At 39.3% G+C, this 18,869-nt stretch overlaps 1 protein-coding gene across 5 annotated transcripts in view; it reads left to right on the plus strand.

The window, feature by feature from the left end:
- LOC111679299 (titin) overlaps positions 1-18,869 on the plus strand; it is a 258,306-nt gene that overhangs the window by 212,950 nt on the left and 26,487 nt on the right. For all 5 annotated transcript variants that reach the window (XM_046951808.1, XM_046951796.1, XM_046951797.1 and 2 more), the window contains 2 exons: positions 69-17,165; positions 17,537-17,770. In XM_046951808.1, coding sequence (XP_046807764.1) covers positions 69-17,165; positions 17,537-17,770 — 17,331 coding nt within the window. The remainder of the gene's footprint in view (positions 1-68; positions 17,166-17,536; positions 17,771-18,869) is intronic.

Here is an 18,869-nt window from a genome sequence, read left to right on the forward strand (position 1 = left end):
AAAACCAAAAACACACACAAAACCACTACAATTACAATAACTAACATACATAACATTCTATTATACAGATACCACACAAACAAATCACACACCAGAACACACAGATACACACGAAACATCACAACAAATCACAGAAATGCCTGAGGAAATTCACGAGGTTGAAACAATTTCCACCGATGGTAAACTAACGAAAAAGAAGATTCGCACTCGTGTCATTAAGAAAATCAAGGGTAACAAACAAGAGGTAACCAAGATCGAAACTGTTGAGGAAGATGACAAACAACCTGAAACAACAGTTACTGTCGAAGAAACTCCAGTTGCAGAACAACCGAAAGAAGAAGTCAGAGAACTTCCAGAAGAAGTAAGAGTAATTGAGACAATTTCTGAAGACGGCAAGCCCAAGAAAAAGAAGATCCGTACACGCGTCATCAAGAAGGTCAAAGGCGACAAACAAGAAGTGACTAAGATCGAAACTATTGAGGAAGATGACAAACAACCTGAAACAACAGTTACTGTGGAAGAAACCCCAGTTGAAGAACAACCAGAAGAAGTTAAAGAACTTCCAGAAGAAGTTAAAATAATTGAGACAATTTCTGAAGACGGCAAACTCAAGAAAAAGAAGATCCGCACTCGTGTCATCAAGAAGGTTAAGGGTGACAAACAAGAAGTGACCAAGATCGAAACTGTTGAGGAAGATGACAAACAACCAGAAACAACAGTTACTGTCGAAGAAACTCCAGTTGTAGAACAACCGAAAGAAGAAGTCAGAGAACTTCCAGAAGAAGTAAGAGTAATTGAGACAATTTCTGAAGACGGCAAACCCAAGAAAAAGAAGATCCGTACACGCGTCATCAAGAAGGTAAAGGGCGACAAACAAGAAGTGACTAAAATCGAAACTGTTGAGGAAGATGACAAACAACCTGAAACAACAGTCACTGTCGAAGAAACTCCAGTTGTAGAACAACCGAAAGAAGAAGTCAGAGAACTTCCAGAAGAAGTAAGAGTAATTGAGACAATTTCTGAAGACGGCAAGCCTAAGAAAAAGAAGATCCGTACACGCGTCATCAAGAAGGTCAAGGGCGACAAACAAGAAGTGACCAAGATCGAAACTGTTGAGGAAGATGACAAACAACCGGAAACAACAGTTACTGTGGAAGAAACCCCAGTTGAAGAACAACCAGAAGAAGTTAAAGAACTTCCAGAAGAAGTTAAAATAATTGAGACAATTTCTGAAGACGGCAAGCCCAAGAAAAAGAAGATCCGCACTCGTGTCATCAAGAAGATTAAGGGTGACAAACAAGAAGTGACCAAGATCCAAACTGTTGAGGAAGATGACAAACAACCAGAAACAACAGTTACTGTCGAAGAAACTCCAGTTGTAGAACAACCGAAAGAAGAAGTCAGAGAACTTCCAGAAGAAGTAAGAGTAATTGAGACAATTTCTGAAGACGGCAAACCCAAGAAAAAGAAGATCCGTACACGCGTCATCAAGAAGGTCAGGGGCGACAAACAAGAAGTGACTAAGATCGAAACTGTTGAGGAAGATGACAAACAACCTGAAACAACAGTCACTGTCGAAGAAACTCCAGTTGTAGAACAACCGAAAGAAGAAGTCAGAGAACTTCCAGAAGAAGTAAGAGTAATTGAGACAATTTCTGAAGACGGCAAACCCAAGAAAAAGAAGATCCGTACACGCGTCATCAAGAAGGTCAAGGGCGACAAACAAGAAGTGACCAAGATCGAAACTGTTGAGGAAGATGACAAACAACCTGAAACAACAGTTACTGTGGAAGAAACCCCTGTTGAAGAACAACCAGAAGAAGTTAAAGAACTTCCAGAAGAAGTTAAAATAATTGAGACAATTTCTGAAGACGGCAAGCCCAAGAAAAAGAAGATCCGCACTCGTGTCATCAAGAAGGTTAAGGGTGACAAACAAGAAGTGACCAAGATCGAAACTGTTGAGGAAGATGACAAACAACCAGAAACAACAGTTACTGTCGAAGAAACTCCAGTTGTAGAACAACCGAAAGAAGAAGTCAGAGAACTTCCAGAAGAAGTAAGAGTAATTGAGACAATTTCTGAAGACGGCAAACCCAAGAAAAAGAAGATCCGTACACGCGTCATCAAGAAGGTCAAGGGCGACAAACAAGAAGTGACTAAGATCGAAACTGTTGAGGAAGATGACAAACAACCTGAAACAACAGTCACTGTCGAAGAAACTCCAATTGTAGAACAACCGAAAGAAGAAGTCAGAGAACTTCCAGAAGAAGTAAGAGTAATTGAGACAATTTCTGAAGACGGCAAGCCTATGAAAAAGAAGATCCGTACACGCGTCATCAAGAAGGTCAAGGGCGACAAACAAGAAGTGACCAAGATCGAAACTGTTGAGGAAGATGACAAACAACCGGAAACAACAGTTGCTGTGGAAGAAACCCCAGTTGAAGAACAACCAGAAGAAGTTAAAGAACTTCCAGAAGAAGTTAAAATAATTGAGACAATTTCTGAAGACGGCAAGCCCAAGGAAAAGAAGATCCGCACTCGTGTCATCAAGAAGGTTAAGGGTGACAAACAAGAAGTGACCAAGATCCAAACTGTTGAGGAAGATGACAAACAACCAGAAACAACAGTTACTGTCGAAGAAACTCCAGTTGTAGAACAACCGAAAGAAGAAGTCAGAGAACTTCCAGAAGAAGTAAGAGTAATTGAGACAATTTCTGAAGACGGCAAGCCTAAGAAAAAGAAGATCCGTACACGCGTCATCAAGAAGGTCAAGGGCGACAAACAAGAAGTGACCATGATCGAAACTGTTGAGGAAGATGACAAACAACCTGAAACAACAGTTACTGTGGAAGAAACCCCAGTTGAAGAACAACCAGAAGAAGTTAAAGAACTTCCAGAAGAAGTTAAAATAATTGAGACAATTTCTGAAGACGGCAAGCCCAAGAAAAAGAAGATCCGCACTCGTGTCATCAAGAAGGTTAAGGGTGACAAACAAGAAGTGACCAAGATCGAAACTGTTGAGGAAGATGACAAACAACCAGAAACAACAGTTACTGTCGAAGAAACTCCAGTTGTAGAACAACCGAAAGAAGAAGTCAGAGAACTTCCAGAAGAAGTAAGAGTAATTGAGACAATTTCTGAAGACGGCAAACCCAAGAAAAAGAAGATCCGTACACGCGTCATCAAGAAGGTCAAGGGCGACAAACAAGAAGTGACTAAGATCGAAACTGTTGAGGAAGATGACAAACAACCTGAAACAACAGTCACTGTCGAAGAAACTAGAGTTGTAGAACAACCGAAAGAAGAAGTCAGAGAACTTCCAGAAGAAGTAAGAGTAATTGAGACAATTTCAGAAGATGGCAAGCCTAAGAAAAAGAAGATCCGTACTCGCGTCATCAAGAAGGTCAAGGGCGACAAACAAGAAGTGACCAAGATCGAAACTGTTGAGGAAGATGACAAACAACCTGAAACAACAGTTACTGTGGAAGAAACCCCTGTTGAAGAACAACCAGAAGAAGTTAAAGAACTTCCAGAAGAAGTTAAAATAATTGAGACAATTTCCGAAGACGGCAAGCCCTTGAAAAAGAAGATCCGTACTCGTGTCATCAAAAAGGTTAAGGGTGACAAACATGAAGTGACCAAGATCGAAACTGTTGAGGAAGATGACAAACAACCAGAAACAACAGTGACTGTAGAAGAAACTCCAGTTAACGAACAACACGAAGAAGTTAAAGAACTTCCAGAAGAAGTGAAAATAATTGAGACAATTTCGGAAGATGGAAAACCCAAGAAAAAGAAGATCCGTACACGCGTCATCAAGAAAGTTAAGGGCGATAAACAAGAAGTGACCAAGATCGAAACTGTTGAGGAAGATGACAAAAAACCTGAAACAACAGTTACTATAGAAGAAACACCAGTTGAAGAACAGCCCAAAGAAGAAGTTAAAGAACTTCCAGAAGAAGTTAAAATAATTGAGACAATTTCGGAAGACGGCAAGCCCAAGAAAAAGAAGATCCGCACTCGTGTCATCAAGAAGGTTAAGGGTGACAAACAAGAAGTGACCAAGATCGAAACTGTTGAGGAAGATGACAAACAACCGGAAACAACAGTCACTGTCGAAGAAACTCCTGTTGACGAACAACACGAAGAAGTAAGAGAATTTCCAGAAGAAGTGAAAATAATTGAGACAATTTCGGAAGATGGAAAACCCAAGAAAAAGAAGATCCGTACACGCGTCATTAAGAAGGTTAAGGGTGACAAACAAGAAGTAACCAAGATCGAAACTGTTGAGGAAGATGACAAACAACCAGAAACAACAGTTACTGTGGAAGAAATCCCTGTTGAAGAACAACCAGAAGAGGTTAGGGAACTTCCTGAAGAAGTAAGAGTAATAGAAACAATTTCAGAAGATGGCAAACCCAAGAAAAAGAAGATCCGTACACGCGTCATCAAGAAGGTTAAGGGCGATAAACAAGAAGTGACCAAGATCCAAACTGTTGAGGAAGATGACAAACACCCAGAAACAACAGTTACTGTCGAAGAAACTCCAGTTGTAGAACAACCGAAAGAAGAAGTCAGAGAACTTCCAGAAGAAGTAAGAGTAATTGAGACAATTTCTGAAGACGGCAAACCCAAGAAAAAGAAGATCCGCACTCGTGTCATCAAGAAGGTTAAGGGTGACAAACAAGAAGTGACCAAAATCGAAACTGTTGAGGAAGATGACAAACAACCAGAAACAACAGTCACTGTCGAAGAAACCCCTGTTGAAGAACAACCAGAAGAAGTAAAGGTACTTCCTGAAGAAGTAAGAGTAATAGAAACAATTTCAGAAGATGGCAAACCCAAGAAAAAGAAGATCCGTACACGCGTCATCAAGAAGGTTAAGGGCGACAAACAAGAAGTGACCAGAATCGAAACTGTTGAGGAAGATGACAAACCACCAGAAACAACAGTCACTGTCGAAGAAACACGAGTTGAAGAACAGCCCAAAGAAGAAATTAAAGAACTTCCAGAAGAAGTTCGGATAATTGAGACAATTTCTGAAGACGGAAAGCCCAAGAAAAAGAAGATCCGCACTCGTGTCATCAAGAAGGTTAAGGGTGACAAACAAGAAGTGACCAGAATCGAAACCGTTGAGGAAGATGACAAACAACCAGAAACAACAGTCACTGTCGAAGAAACTCCAGTTGAGGGACAGCCCAAAGAAGAAGTTAAAGAACTTCCAGAAGAAGTGAAAATAATTGAGACAATTTCGGAAGACGGCAAGACCAAGAAAAAGAAGGTACGAACTCGTGTCATCAAGAAGGTTAAGGGTGACAAACAAGAAGTAACCAAGATCGAAACTGTTGAGGAAGATGACAAACAACCAGAAACAACAGTTACTGTGGAAGAAATCCCTGTTGAAGAACAACCAGAAGAGGTTAGGGAACTTCCTGAAGAAGTAAGAGTAATAGAAACAATTTCAGAAGATGGCAAACCCAAGAAAAAGAAGATCCGTACACGCGTCATCAAGAAGGTTAAGGGCGATAAACAAGAAGTGACCAAGATCCAAACTGTTGAGGAAGATGACAAACACCCAGAAACAACAGTTACTGTCGAAGAAACTCCAGTTGTAGAACAACCGAAAGAAGAAGTCAGAGAACTTCCAGAAGAAGTAAGAGTAATTGAGACAATTTCTGAAGACGGCAAACCCAAGAAAAAGAAGATCCGCACTCGTGTCATCAAGAAGGTTAAGGGTGACAAACAAGAAGTGACCAAAATCGAAACTGTTGAGGAAGATGACAAACAACCAGAAACAACAGTCACTGTCGAAGAAACTCCAGCTGACGAACAACACGATGATCTTAAAGAACTTCCAGAAGAAGTTCGGATAATTGAGACAATTTCGAAAGACGGCAAACCCAAGAAAAAGATGGTACGCACTCGTGTCATCAAGAAGGTTAAGGGTGACAAACAAGAAGTGACCAAGATTGAAACTGTTGAGGAAGATGACAAACAACCTGAAACAATAGTTACTGTGGAAGAAACCCCTGTTGAAGAACAACCAGAAGAAGTAAAGGTACTTCCTGAAGAAATAAGAGTAATAGAAACAATTTCAGAAGATGGCAAACCCAAGAAAAAGAAGATCCGTACACGCGTCATCAAGAAGGTTAAGGGCGACAAACAAGAAGTGACCAGAATCGAAACTGTTGAGGAAGATGACAAACCACCAGAAACAACAGTCACTGTCGAAGAAACACGAGTTGAAGAACAGCCCAAAGAAGAAATTAAAGAACTTCCAGAAGAAGTTCGGATAATTGAGACAATTTCTGAAGACGGAAAGCCCAAGAAAAAGAAGATCCGCACTCGTGTCATCAAGAAGGTTAAGGGTGACAAACAAGAAGTGACCAGAATCGAAACCGTTGAGGAAGATGACAAACAACCAGAAACAACAGTCACTGTCGAAGAAACTCCAGTTGAGGGACAGCCCAAAGAAGAAGTTAAAGAACTTCCAGAAGAAGTGAAAATAATTGAGACAATTTCGGAAGACGGCAAACCCAAGAAAAAGAAGGTACGAACTCGTGTCATCAAGAAGGTTAAGGGTGACAAACAAGAAGTGACAAAGATCGAAACTGTTGAGGAAGATGACAAACAACCTGAAACAACGGTTACTGTCGAAGAAACCCCTGTTGAAGAACAACCAGAAGAGGTTAGGGAACTTCCTGAAGAAGTAAGAGTAATAGAAACAATTTCAGAAGATGGCAAACCCAAGAAAAAGAAGATCCGTACACGCGTCATCAAGAAGGTTAAGGGCGACAAACAAGAAGTGACCAGAATCGAAACTGTCGAGGAAGATGACAAACAACCAGAAACAACAGTCACTGTCGAAGAAACACCAGTTGAGGAACTGCCCAAAGAAGAAGTTAAAGAACTTCCAGAAGAAGTTCGGATAATTGAGACAATTTCGGAAGACGGCAAGCCCAAGAAAAAGAAAATACGCACTCGTGTCATCAAGAAGGTTAAGGGTGACAAACAAGAAGTGACAAAGATCGAAACTGTTGAGGAAGATGACAAACAACCTGAAACAACGGTTACTGTCGAAGAAATCCCTATTGAAGAACAACCAGAAGAGGTTAAGGAACTTCCTGAAGAAGTAAGAGTAATAGAAACAATTTCAGAAGATGGCAAACCCAAGAAAAAGAAGATCCGTACACGCGTCATCAAGAAGGTTAAGGGCGACAAACAAGAAGTGACCAGAATCGAAACTGTCGAGGAAGATGACAAACAACCAGAAACAACAGTCACTGTCAAAGAAACACCAGTTGAGGAACAGCCTAAAGAAGAAGTTAAAGAACTTCCAGAAGAAATTCGTGTTGTCGAATCTGTTACAAAAGAAGGTAAACCAAAGAAAAGGGTTATCCGCACCCGTGTTATCAAGAAGGTCAAGGGTGATAAACAAGAAGTCACTAAGATCGAGACTATTGAAGACGATGACAAGCAACCTGAAACTACAGTAACTGTTAAAGAGGCTCCTATTGAAGAACAACCCGAAGAAATTAGAGAGCTTCCTGAAGAAGTTCGTGTTGTCGAATCTGTTACTGAAGAAGGTAAACCAAAGAAAAAGGTTATCCGCACCCGTGTTATCAAGAAGGTCAAGGGCGATAAACAAGAAGTCACTAAGATTGAAACGGTCGAAGAAGATGAGAAACAACCTGAAACTACAGTAACTGTCGAAGAAGTTCCTATTGAAGAACAACCCGAAGAAATTAAAGAGCTTCCTGAAGAAGTTCGTGTTATCGAATCTGTTACTGAAGAAGGTAAACCAAAGAAGAAGGTAATCCGCACCCGTGTTATCAAGAAGGTCAAGGGCGATAAACAAGAAGTCACCAAGATTGAAACCGTCGAAGAAGGTGATAAACAACCTGAAACTACAGTAACTGTCGAAGAAGTTCCTATTGAAGAACAACCCGAAGAAATTAAGGAACTTCCTGAAGAAGTTCGTGTTGTCGAATCTTTTACAGAAGAAGGTAAACCAAAGAAGAAAGTTATTCGTACACGCGTAATCAAGAAGGTCAAGGGTGATAAACAAGAAGTCACTAAGATCGAGACTGTTGAAGAGGATGAGAAACAACCTAAAACTACAGTAACTATCGAAGAAGTTCCTATTGAAGAACAACCCGAAGAAATTAAGGAACTTCCTGAAGAAGTTCGTGTTGTCGAATCTATTACTGAAGAAGGTAAACCAAAGAAGAAGGTTATTCGTACACGCGTAATCAAGAAGGTCAAGGGTGATAAACAAGAAGTCACTAAGATTGAAACCATCGAGGAAGATGATAAGCAACCCGAAACTACAGTAACTGTGAAAGAGGCTCCTATTGAAGAAAAACCCGAAGATATTAAAGAACTTCCTGAAGAAGTTCGTGTTGTCGAGTCTGTTACCGAAGAAGGTAAACCGAAGAAGAAGGTTATTCGAACACGCGTAATCAAGAAGGTCAAGGGTGATAAACAAGAAGTCACAAAGATTGAAACCGTCGAAGAAGATGACAAACAACCGGAAACCAAAGTAACTGTCGAAGAGGCTCCTATTGAAAAACAAACCGTAGAAATTAAAGAACTTCCTGAAGAAGTTCGTGTTGTTGAGTCTGTTACTGAAGAAGGTAAACCGAAGAAGAAGGTTATTCGTACACGCTTAATCAAGAAGGTCAAGGGTGATAAACAAGAAGTCACTAAGATTGAAACCGTCGAAGAAGATGACAAACAACCTGAAACTACAGTAACTGTCGAAGAGGCTCCTATTGAAAAACAATCAGAAGAAATCAAAGAACTTCCGGAAGAAGTTCGTGTTGTCGAGTCTGTCACTGAAGAAGGTAAACCAAAAAAGAAGGTTATTCGTACTCGTGTTATCAAGAAGGTCAAGGGTGATAAACAAGAAGTCACTAAGATTGAAACCGTTGAAGAAGATGATAAGCAACCCGAAACTACAGTAACTGTCGAAGAGGTTCCTCTTGAAGAAAAACCCGAAGAAATTAAAGAACTTCCTGAAGAAGTTCGTGTTGTCGAATCTGTCACTGAAGAAGGTAAACCAAAGAAAAAAATTATTCGTACACGTGTTATCAAGAAGGTCAAGGGTGATAAACAACAAGTCACTAAGATTGAAACCGTCGAAGAAGACGACAAACAACCCGAAACAACAGTGACTGTAGAAGAAGCTCCTGTTGAAGAAAATCTCGAAGAAATTAAAGAACTTCCCGAAGAAGTTCGTGTAGTCGAGTCTGTTTCTGAAGATGGTAAACCGAAGAAGAAGGTTGTCCGTACACGTGTTATCAAAAAGGTTAAAGGTGATAAACAAGAAGTCACCAAGATCGAGACTGTTGAAGAGGACGAGAAACAACCTGAAACTACAGTAACTGTCGAAGAAGTTCCTATTGAAGAACAACCCGAAGAAATTAAAGAAATTCCTGAAGAAGTTCGTGTTGTCGAATCTATTACTGAAGAAGGTAAACCGAAGAAGAAGGTCATCCGTACTCGTGTTATCAAGAAGGTCAAAGGTGATAAACAAGAAGTCACTAAGATTGAAACAGTCGAAGAAAACGACAAACAGCCTGAAACTACAGTAACTGTTGAAGAGGTTCCTATTGAAAAACAGCACGAAGAAATTAAGGAACTTCCTGAAGAAGTTCGTGTTGTCGAGTCTGTTACAGAAGAAGGTAAACCGAAGAAGAAGATTATTCGTACACGCATTATCAAGAAGGTCAAGGGCGATAAACAAGAAGTTACCAGGATTGAAACGGTCGAAGAAGATGACAAGCAACCCGAAACTACAGTAACTGTCGAAGAGGCTCCTGTTGAAGAAAAACCGGAAGAAATTAAAGAACTTCCTGAAGAAGTTCGCGTTGTCGAATCTGTTTCTGAAGATGGTAAACCGAAGAAGAAGGTTGTGCGTACTCGTGTTATCAAGAAGGTCAAGGGTGATAAACAAGAAGTCACTAAGATTGAAACGGTCGAAGAAGACGACAAGCAACCCGAAACTACAGTGACAGTCGAAGAGGCTCCTATTGAAGAACAACCGGAAGAAATAGGGGAACGTCCTGAAGAAGTTCGTGTTGTCGAGTCTATTACTGAAGAAGGTAAACCGAAGAAGAAGCTTATTCGTACACGCGTTATCAAGAAGGTCAAGGGTGATAAACAAGAAGTCACCAAGATTGAAACCGTCGAAGAAGATGATAAACAACCCGAAACTACAGTAACTGTCAAAGAGGTTTCTATTGAAGAACAACCCGAAGAAATCAGAGAACTTCCTGAAGAAGTTCGTGTTGTCGAGTCTATTACTGAAGAAGGTAAACCGAAGAAGAAGGTTATTCGTACACGCGCTATCAAGAAGGTCAAGGGTGATAAACAAGAAGTCACTATGATTGAAACCGTCGAAGAAGATGATAAACAACCCGAAACTACAGTAACTGTCAAAGAGGCTCCTATTGAAGAACAACCGGAAGAAATTAGGGAACTTCCTGAAGAAGTTCGTGTTGTCGAGTCTGTTACTGAAGATGGTAAACCGAAGAAGAAGGTTATTCGTACACGCGTTATCAAGAAAGTCAAGGGTGATAAACAAGAAGTCACCAAGATTGAAACCGTCGAAGAAGATGATAAACAACCTGAAACAACAGTAACTGTCGAAGAAGCTCCTATTGAAGAACAACCCGAAAAAATCAACGAACTTCCTGAAGAAGTTCGCGTTATTGAGTCTGTTACTGAAGAAGGTAAACCGAAGAAAAAGGTTATTCGTACACGCGTAATCAAGAAGGTCAAGGGTGATAAACAAGAAGTCACTAAGATTGAAACCGTCGAAGAAGATGATAAGCAACCCGAAACTACTGTAACTGTCGAAGAGGCTCCTATTGAAGAACAACCCGAAGAAATCAACGAACTTCCTGAAGAAGTTCGCCTTGTTGAGTCTGTTACTGAAGAAGGTAAACCGAAGAAGAAGGTAATTCGTACACGCGTAATCAAAAAGGTCAAGGGTGATAAACAAGAAGTCACTAAGATTGAAACGGTAGAGGAAGATGATAAGCAACCCGAAACTACAGTAACTGTCGAAGAGGTACTTATTGAAAAACAACCCGAAGAAATCAAGGAACTTCCTGAAGAAGTTCGCGTTGTCGAGTCTGTCACTGAAGAAGGTAAACCGAAGAAGAAGGTTATTCGAACACGCGTAATCAAGAAGGTCAAGGGTGATAAACAAGAAGTCACTAAGATTGAAACCGTCGAAGAAGATGATAAGCAACCCGAAACTACAGTAACTGTAGAAGAGGCTCCTGTTGAAGAACAACCCGAAGATATTAAAGAACTTCCTGAAGAAGTTCGTGTTGTCGAGTCTGTTACTGAAGAAGGTAAACCGAAGAAGAAGGTAATTCGTACAGGCGTAATCAAAAAGGTCAAGGGTGATAAACAAGAAGTTACTAAGATTGAAACGGTAGAAGAAGATGATAAGCAACCCGAAACTACAGTAACTGTAGAAGAGGCTCCTGTTGAAGAACAACCCGAAGATATTAAAGAACTTCCTGAAGAAGTTCGTGTTGTCGAGTCTGTTACTGAAGAAGGTAAACCGAAGAAGAAGGTTATTCGAACACGCGTAATCAAGAAGGTCAAGGGTGATAAACAAGAAGTCACTAAGATTGAAACCATCGAGGAAGATGATAAGCAACCCGAAACTACAGTAACTGTAGAAGAGGCTCCTATTGAAGAACAACCCGAAGATATTAAAGAACTTCCTGAAGAAGTTCGTGTTGTCGAGTCTGTCACTGAAGAAGGTAAACCGAAGAAGAAGGTTATTCGAACACGCGTAATCAAGAAGGTCAAGGGTGATAAACAAGAAGTCACTAAGATTGAAACCGTCGAAGAAGATGATAAGCAACCCGAAACTACAGTAACTATAGAAGAGGCTCCTGTTGAAGAACAACCCGAAGATATTAAAGAACTTCCTGAAGAAGTTCGTGTTGTCGAGTCTGTTACTGAAGATGGTAAACCGAAGAAGAAGGTTATTCGAACACGCGTAATCAAGAAGGTCAAGGGTGATAAACAAGAAGTCACTAAGATTGAAACCATCGAGGAAGATGATAAGCAACCCGAAACTACAGTAACTGTAGAAGAGGCTCCTATTGAAGAACAACCCGAAGAAGTTAAAGAACTTCCTGAAGAAGTTCATGTTGTCGAGTCTGTTAGTGAAGAAGGTAAACCAAAGAAGAAGGTTATTCGTACACGCGTAATTAAGAAGGTCAAGGGTGATAAACAGGAGGTCACTAAAATTGAAACCGTAGAAGAAGATGATAAGCAACCCGAAACAACAGTAACTGTAGAAGAAGCTCCTATTGAAGAACAGCCCGAAGAAATTAGTGAACTTCCTGAAGAAGTTCGTGTTGCCGAGTCTGTTTCTGACGATGGTAAACCGAAGAGGAAGGTTGTCCGTACTCGTGTTATCAAGAAGGTCAAAGGTGATAAACAAGAAGTTACTAAGATTGAAACGGTAGAAGAAGATGATAAGCAACCCGAAACTACAGTAACTGTCGAAGAGGCTCCTATTGAAGAACAACCCGAAGAAATTAAGGAACTTCCTGAAGAAGTTCGTGTTGTCGAGTCTGTCTCTGAAGATGGTAAGCCGAAGAAGAAGGTTGTCCGTACTCGAGTTCTTAAAAAGGTCAAGGGTGATAAACAACAAGTCACTAAGATTGAAACCGTCGAAGAAGACGACAAACAGCCTGAAACTACAGTAACTGTAGAAGAGGGTCCTATTGAAAAACAGCCCGATGAAATTAAAGAACTTCCTGAAGAAGTTCGTGTTGTCGAGTCTGTTTCTGACGATGGTAAACCGAAGAAGAAGGTTGTCCGTACTCGTGTTATCAAGAAGGTCAAAGGTGATAAACAAGAAGTTACTAAAATTGAAACGGTAGAAGAAGATGATAAGCAACCCGAAACTACTGTAACTGTCGAAGAGGCGCCTATTGAAGAACAACCCGAAGAAATTAAAGAACTTCCTGAAGAAGTTCATGTTGTCGAGTCTGTCTCTGAAGATGGTAAACCGAAGAAGAAGGTTGTGCGTACTCGAGTTATTAAAAAGGTCAAGGGTGATAAGCAAGAAGTCACTAAGATTGAAACCGTCGAAGAAGATGATAAGCCATCCGAAACTACAGTAACTGTAGAAAAAGCTCCTATTGAAGAACAACCCGAAAATATTAAAGAACTTCCTGAAGAAGTTCGAGTTGTGGAGTCTGTTTCTGATGATGGTAAACCGAAGAAGAAGGTTGTACGTACTCGTGTTATTAAGAAGGTCAAGGGTGATAAACAAGAAGTCACTAAGATTGAAACCGTCGAAGAAGATGATAAGCAACCCGAAACTACAGTAACTGTCGAAGAGGTTCCTCTTGAAGAACAACACGAAGAAATCAAAGAACTTCCGGAAGAAGTTCGCGTTGTCGAGTCTGTTAGTGAAGAAGGTAAACCGAAGAAGAAGGTTATTCGTACACGCGTAATCAAGAAGGTCAAGGGTGATAAACATGAGGTCACTAAAATTGAAACCGTAGAAGAAGATGATAAGCAACCCGAAACTACAGTAACTGTAGAAGAGGCTCCTATTGAAGAACAGTCTGAAGAAATCAAAGAACTTCCTGAAGAAGTTCGCGTTGTCGAGACTGTTACAGATGAAGGTAAACCGAAGAAGAAGGTTATTCGAACACGCGTAATCAAGAAGGTCAAGGGTGATAAACAAGAAGTCACTAAAATTGAAACGGTCGAAGAAGATGATATGCCATCCGCAACTACCGTAACTGTGGAAGAGGCTCCTGTTGAAGAAAAACCCGAAATTATTAAAGAACTTCCTGAAGAAGTTCGAGTTGTCGAGTCTGTTACTGAAGAAGGTAAACCGAAGAAGAAGGTTATTCGTACACGCGTAATCAAGAAGGTCAAGGGTGATAAACAAGAAGTCACTAAGATTGAAACCGTCGAAGAAGATGACAAACAACCCGAAACTACAGTAACTGTCGAAGAGGCTCCTATTGAAGAACAACCCGAAGGTATTAAAGAACTTCCTGAAGAAGTTCGAGTTGTCGAGTCTGTTTCTGAAGAAGGTAAACCAATGAAGAAGGTTATTCGTACACGCGTAATCAAAAAGATCAAGGGTGATAAACAGGAAGTCACTAAGATTGAAACCGTAGAAGAAGATGATAAGCAACCCGAAACTACAGTAACTGTAAAAGAGGCTCCTATTGAAGAACGACCCGAAGAAATTAAAGAACTTCCTGAAGAAGTTCGAGTTGTCGAGTCTGTTACAGAAGAAGGTAAACCTAAGAAGAAGGTTATTCGAACACGCGTAATCAAAAAGGTCAAGGGTGATAAACAAGAAGTCACTAAGATTGAAACGGTCGAAGAAGATGATATGCCATCCGCAACTACCGTAACTGTGGAAGAGGCTCCTGTTGAAGAACAACCCGAAGTTATTAAAGAACTTCCTGAAGAAGTTCGAGTTGTCGAGTCTGTTACTGAAGAAGGTAAACCGAAGAAGAAGGTTATTCGTACACGCGTAATCAAGAAGGTCAAGGGTGACAAACAAGAAGTCACCAAGATTGAAACCGTCGAAGAAGATGACAAACAACCCGAAACTACAGTAACTGTAGAAGAGGCTCCTATTGTAGAACAACCCGAAGATATTAAAGAACTTCCTGAAGAAGTTCGAGTTGTCGAGTCTGTTTCTGAAGAAGGTAAACCAAAGAAGAAGGTTATTCGTACACGCGTAATCAAGAAGGTCAAGGGTGATAAACAGGAAGTCACTAAGATTGAAACCGTAGAAGAAGATGATAAACAACCCGAAACTACAGTAACTGTAGAAGAGGCTCCTATTGAAGAACGACCCGAAGAAATTAAAGAACTTCCTGAAGAAGTTCGAGTTGTCGAGTCTGTCTCTGAAGATGGTAAACCTAAGAAGAAGGTTATTCGAACACGCGTAATCAAGAAGGTCAAGGGTGATAAACAAGAAGTCACTAAGATTGAAACGGTCGAAGAAGATGATATGCCATCCGCAACTACCGTAACTGTGGAAGAGATTCCTGTTGAAGAACAACCCGAAGTTATTAAAGAACTTCCTGAAGAAGTTCGAGTTGTCGAGTCTGTTACTGAAGAAGGTAAACCGAAGAAGAAGGTTATTCGTACACGCGTAATCAAGAAGGTCAAGGGTGACAAACAAGAAGTCACCAAGATTGAAACCGTCGAAGAAGATGACAAACAACCCGAAACTACAGTAACTGTAAAAGAGGCTCCTATTGTAGAACAACCCGAAGATATTAAAGAACTTCCTGAAGAAGTTCGAGTTGTCGAGTCTGTTTCTGAAGAAGGTAAACCGAAGAAGAAAGTTATTCGTACACGCGTAATCAAAAAGGTCAAGGGTGATAAACAGGAAGTCACTAAGATTGAAACCGTAGAAGAAGATGATAAGCCACCTGAAACTACAGTAACTGTAGAAGAGGCTCCTGTTGAAGAACAACCCGAAGAAATTAAAGAACTTCCTGAAGAAGTTCGTATTGTCGAGTCTGTTAGTGAAGAAGGTAAACCAAAGAAGAAGGTTATTCGTACACGCGTAATCAAGAAGATCAAGGGTGACAAACAAGAAGTCACCAAGATTGAAACCGTGGAGGAAGACGACAAACAACCCGAGACCACAGTAACTGTGGAAGAGGCTCGTATTGAAAAACAACCTGAGGAAATTAAAGAACTTCCAGAAGAACTTCGTGTTATCGAGTTTGTGTCTGAAGATGGTAAGCCGAAGAAGAAGGTTGTTCGCACACGTGTTATCAAGAAGGTGAAGGGTGACAAACAAGAAGTCACCAAGATTGAAACCGTTGAAGAAGACGACAAACAACCCGAAACAACAGTAACTGTTGAAGAAATTCCTGTGGAGGAGCAACCTGAAGAAACTAAAGAACTTCCTGAAGAAGTTCGTGTTGAAGAATCTATTTCAGAAGATGGTAAACCAAAGAAAAAGACTGTTCGTACTCGTGTTATTAAAAAGGTTAAGGGCGATAAAGAAGAACTTACTACTATAGAAACTGTCCAAGATGATGGCAAAAAGCCAGAAACCATTATTACAGTCGAAGAATCGCCAGTTTTACAAGATAAGACATCGCCTTTAAAACAAGTAAAACTTAAGAGAGTTGTTAGAGTCAAACAACCTGACGATGAAGAAATTGTTGTAGAACTGCCTGAGCAAAAATCTGTTATTATAGACCAAAAGGAAGATGGCACACCCACAAAAACTGTTGTAAAAACTAAAATTATAAAGAAAATCAAAGGACCAAAAATGGAAATAACTAAAATTCAAACCGTTGAAGAATTTGAAAAAGAACCAATTACAAAGGTCACAGTACAGGATTACGACGAACCATTCCCTGAGGTAGTGGAAGAAAAAGTTGTGCCAGTTATTGAGTTACCTGAAGAGAATATTGTTGAAGATTACACCGCACCAGATGGAACCACGAAAACAAGAAAGATCAAAAAGAAAACAATCAAGAAACCTGTTGATGACAAATCCGATGAAGTCACTGAAATTCAAATTGTGGAAGAAGAGGGTGAAGAGCCCAAATATTTGATATCTGTCAAGGAAATTGAAAGAACTGATGCTGATGTCACCGATTTCACACCATCTCTGGAATTGCCTGAACAACACACAGTGTTGGAAACTCAAACTTCTGACGGTAAGACAAAGAAGAAAACCGTTAAGACACGATCATTCAAAAAGCCCGTGGATGAAGAAAAGGATGAAATCACTACGATTCAATTTGTTGAACATGATGATGATAAACCCATTGCCACTGTTAAGATCGAGGAGGCACCCACTGACGAAATGTCTACGGAACCCATACCAATTGAAGAATTACCCGAAGAAATTGTTGAAGCTGAAATCATAGAAGAGGGTAAAAAACCTAAAAAGAAAACTACCAAAACCCGTACTTTCAAAAAGGATGTCTCACCTGAGCCCGAATTCTATCAAATTCAAACCGTTGAGGAAGAAGGACAAGAGCCTTATTCCTTAATACAAGTTGTAAGCGAAGAAGATCTCACAAACATTATCGACATTAGTAGTTTAGCTGATGAACAACAACCAAAACAACCCACAACAAAGACACAAAAACACAAAAAGCCCAAGGGTAAGAGTCCAAACACATTACACTATATAACTCTTTCTTTTTCTCTCTTTCTGTTGATCCCAACAAATTTTTTTTTACACTTTTACACTATATTCTGAAATACAACACAACTCTTACTAACATTTCTTATGGCCACTTTACTACATTAAAGAAAAACAATATTTTTATATATGTATAAATATGTACTATAAATTATTATTTTATTCCATAAATCTATCGATCATTTCTAAGAACACTATTTAACATTATATCTATATTTATATTTTACCAACAAATTGTATTTAAATGCAAAATCCAACAACACATTTGTTACACAAAATCTTACCCAAAAAATCACACCAAAAAAATAAATCAACAACAACAAAACACAGAAGAAAAGCCGATCCAAGAACAGACAAAGGATGAAAAGCCTGTATTTAGTACAACATTTAAATCTGTACAAAATGAAGACGGTGAAACAGTCATAGAAACCGAAAGTAAGAAGATCACACAAGAGGAGGGAGTTCTAGTCGAAGAAGTCCTTAGTGATACTGAAACGGCTAAAGAACAAGATGAAGAAACATCACCCTCGAAAATAGAAATTGTAGAAGTCAACGATATCACAGGTATAGTTTTTTTTTTAATTTTTTCTATATCTAAATTATATCTATTCAATGATTTTTAAACGTTCAATGTTTAAAAGAGGGAATATGAAAAATATTTATTTACGTCTATTGCTCAGTACTACTTATGAACGAGGTACGATCAAAACTTTGGTTAGTTCAGGCATGCGAAATTTAGAAGTATTATACTTTTAACCGTACACAACATATTAAGTACTTTTTTTACATTTTAAATTTTTATCAAGTTGTATATATATAGACTATGGAAAATAGACTAACTAGCCAGCAAAAATAAAACGAAATACTTCTAAAAGAATAACATTTATCACCACTTTAAAATGAATTTGTTTACCTACTGTGGAAGTGATGTTTATTGACTTTCTAAGAAGCGAAAAGTATCCAATTTTGTTTTTGAAATGAAAGGTATATTTGTTTGTACTGAAATTTTTTGAATTAAAATAAAATACTTTCTGAGAATGACTTCAGATGTAGTGAAATTGGAATGGAATGATTCCTATCACTTCTGAAGTTCTTTTTCAATACTTCCATGGAAGAAATTTCACTTATTTTTTTGCTTCTTTGTAAGTTTTTTGTTTTCTGGGCAGTTCTTGGACAAATGGTGCATTCACACCTATTAAATAATTGACAAAAACGACGTGACTCCTAAGAAATCCACATTATCTTAAGGAAACAATTCCATAGGCTAGTCAAAAGCCAGACCATAACTTTGTAACTAGACTTGTCCGTATACTAGTACTTAGTCTAGTTCGCTAGCTAATTCATAGATTAACCAATAGACTAGTTAGTAAACTAGTAAAAAAACAAGTCCAGAGACTAGTCTATAGACGTGACTCCTAAGAAGTCCACATTATCTTAAGGAAACAAATTCATAGACTAGTCAATAGCCACACCATCACTTTGTCACTAGACTTCTTCAAGGACTAGTACATAGAATAGTTCGATGGCTAATTCATAGATTAATCAAAAGACTAGTTAGTAGACTAGTCAAAAAATTAAGTCCATAGACTAGTCTATAGACTAGTTCATAAATTAGTTCATAACCTAGTCAAATGACTGGTCCATATACTAGTCAATTTTCGTT

The sequence above is a fragment of the Lucilia cuprina genome, chromosome 5, assembly GCF_022045245.1.
Source record: "Lucilia cuprina isolate Lc7/37 chromosome 5, ASM2204524v1, whole genome shotgun sequence".
NCBI classification, from domain to species: domain Eukaryota; kingdom Metazoa; phylum Arthropoda; class Insecta; order Diptera; family Calliphoridae; genus Lucilia; species Lucilia cuprina.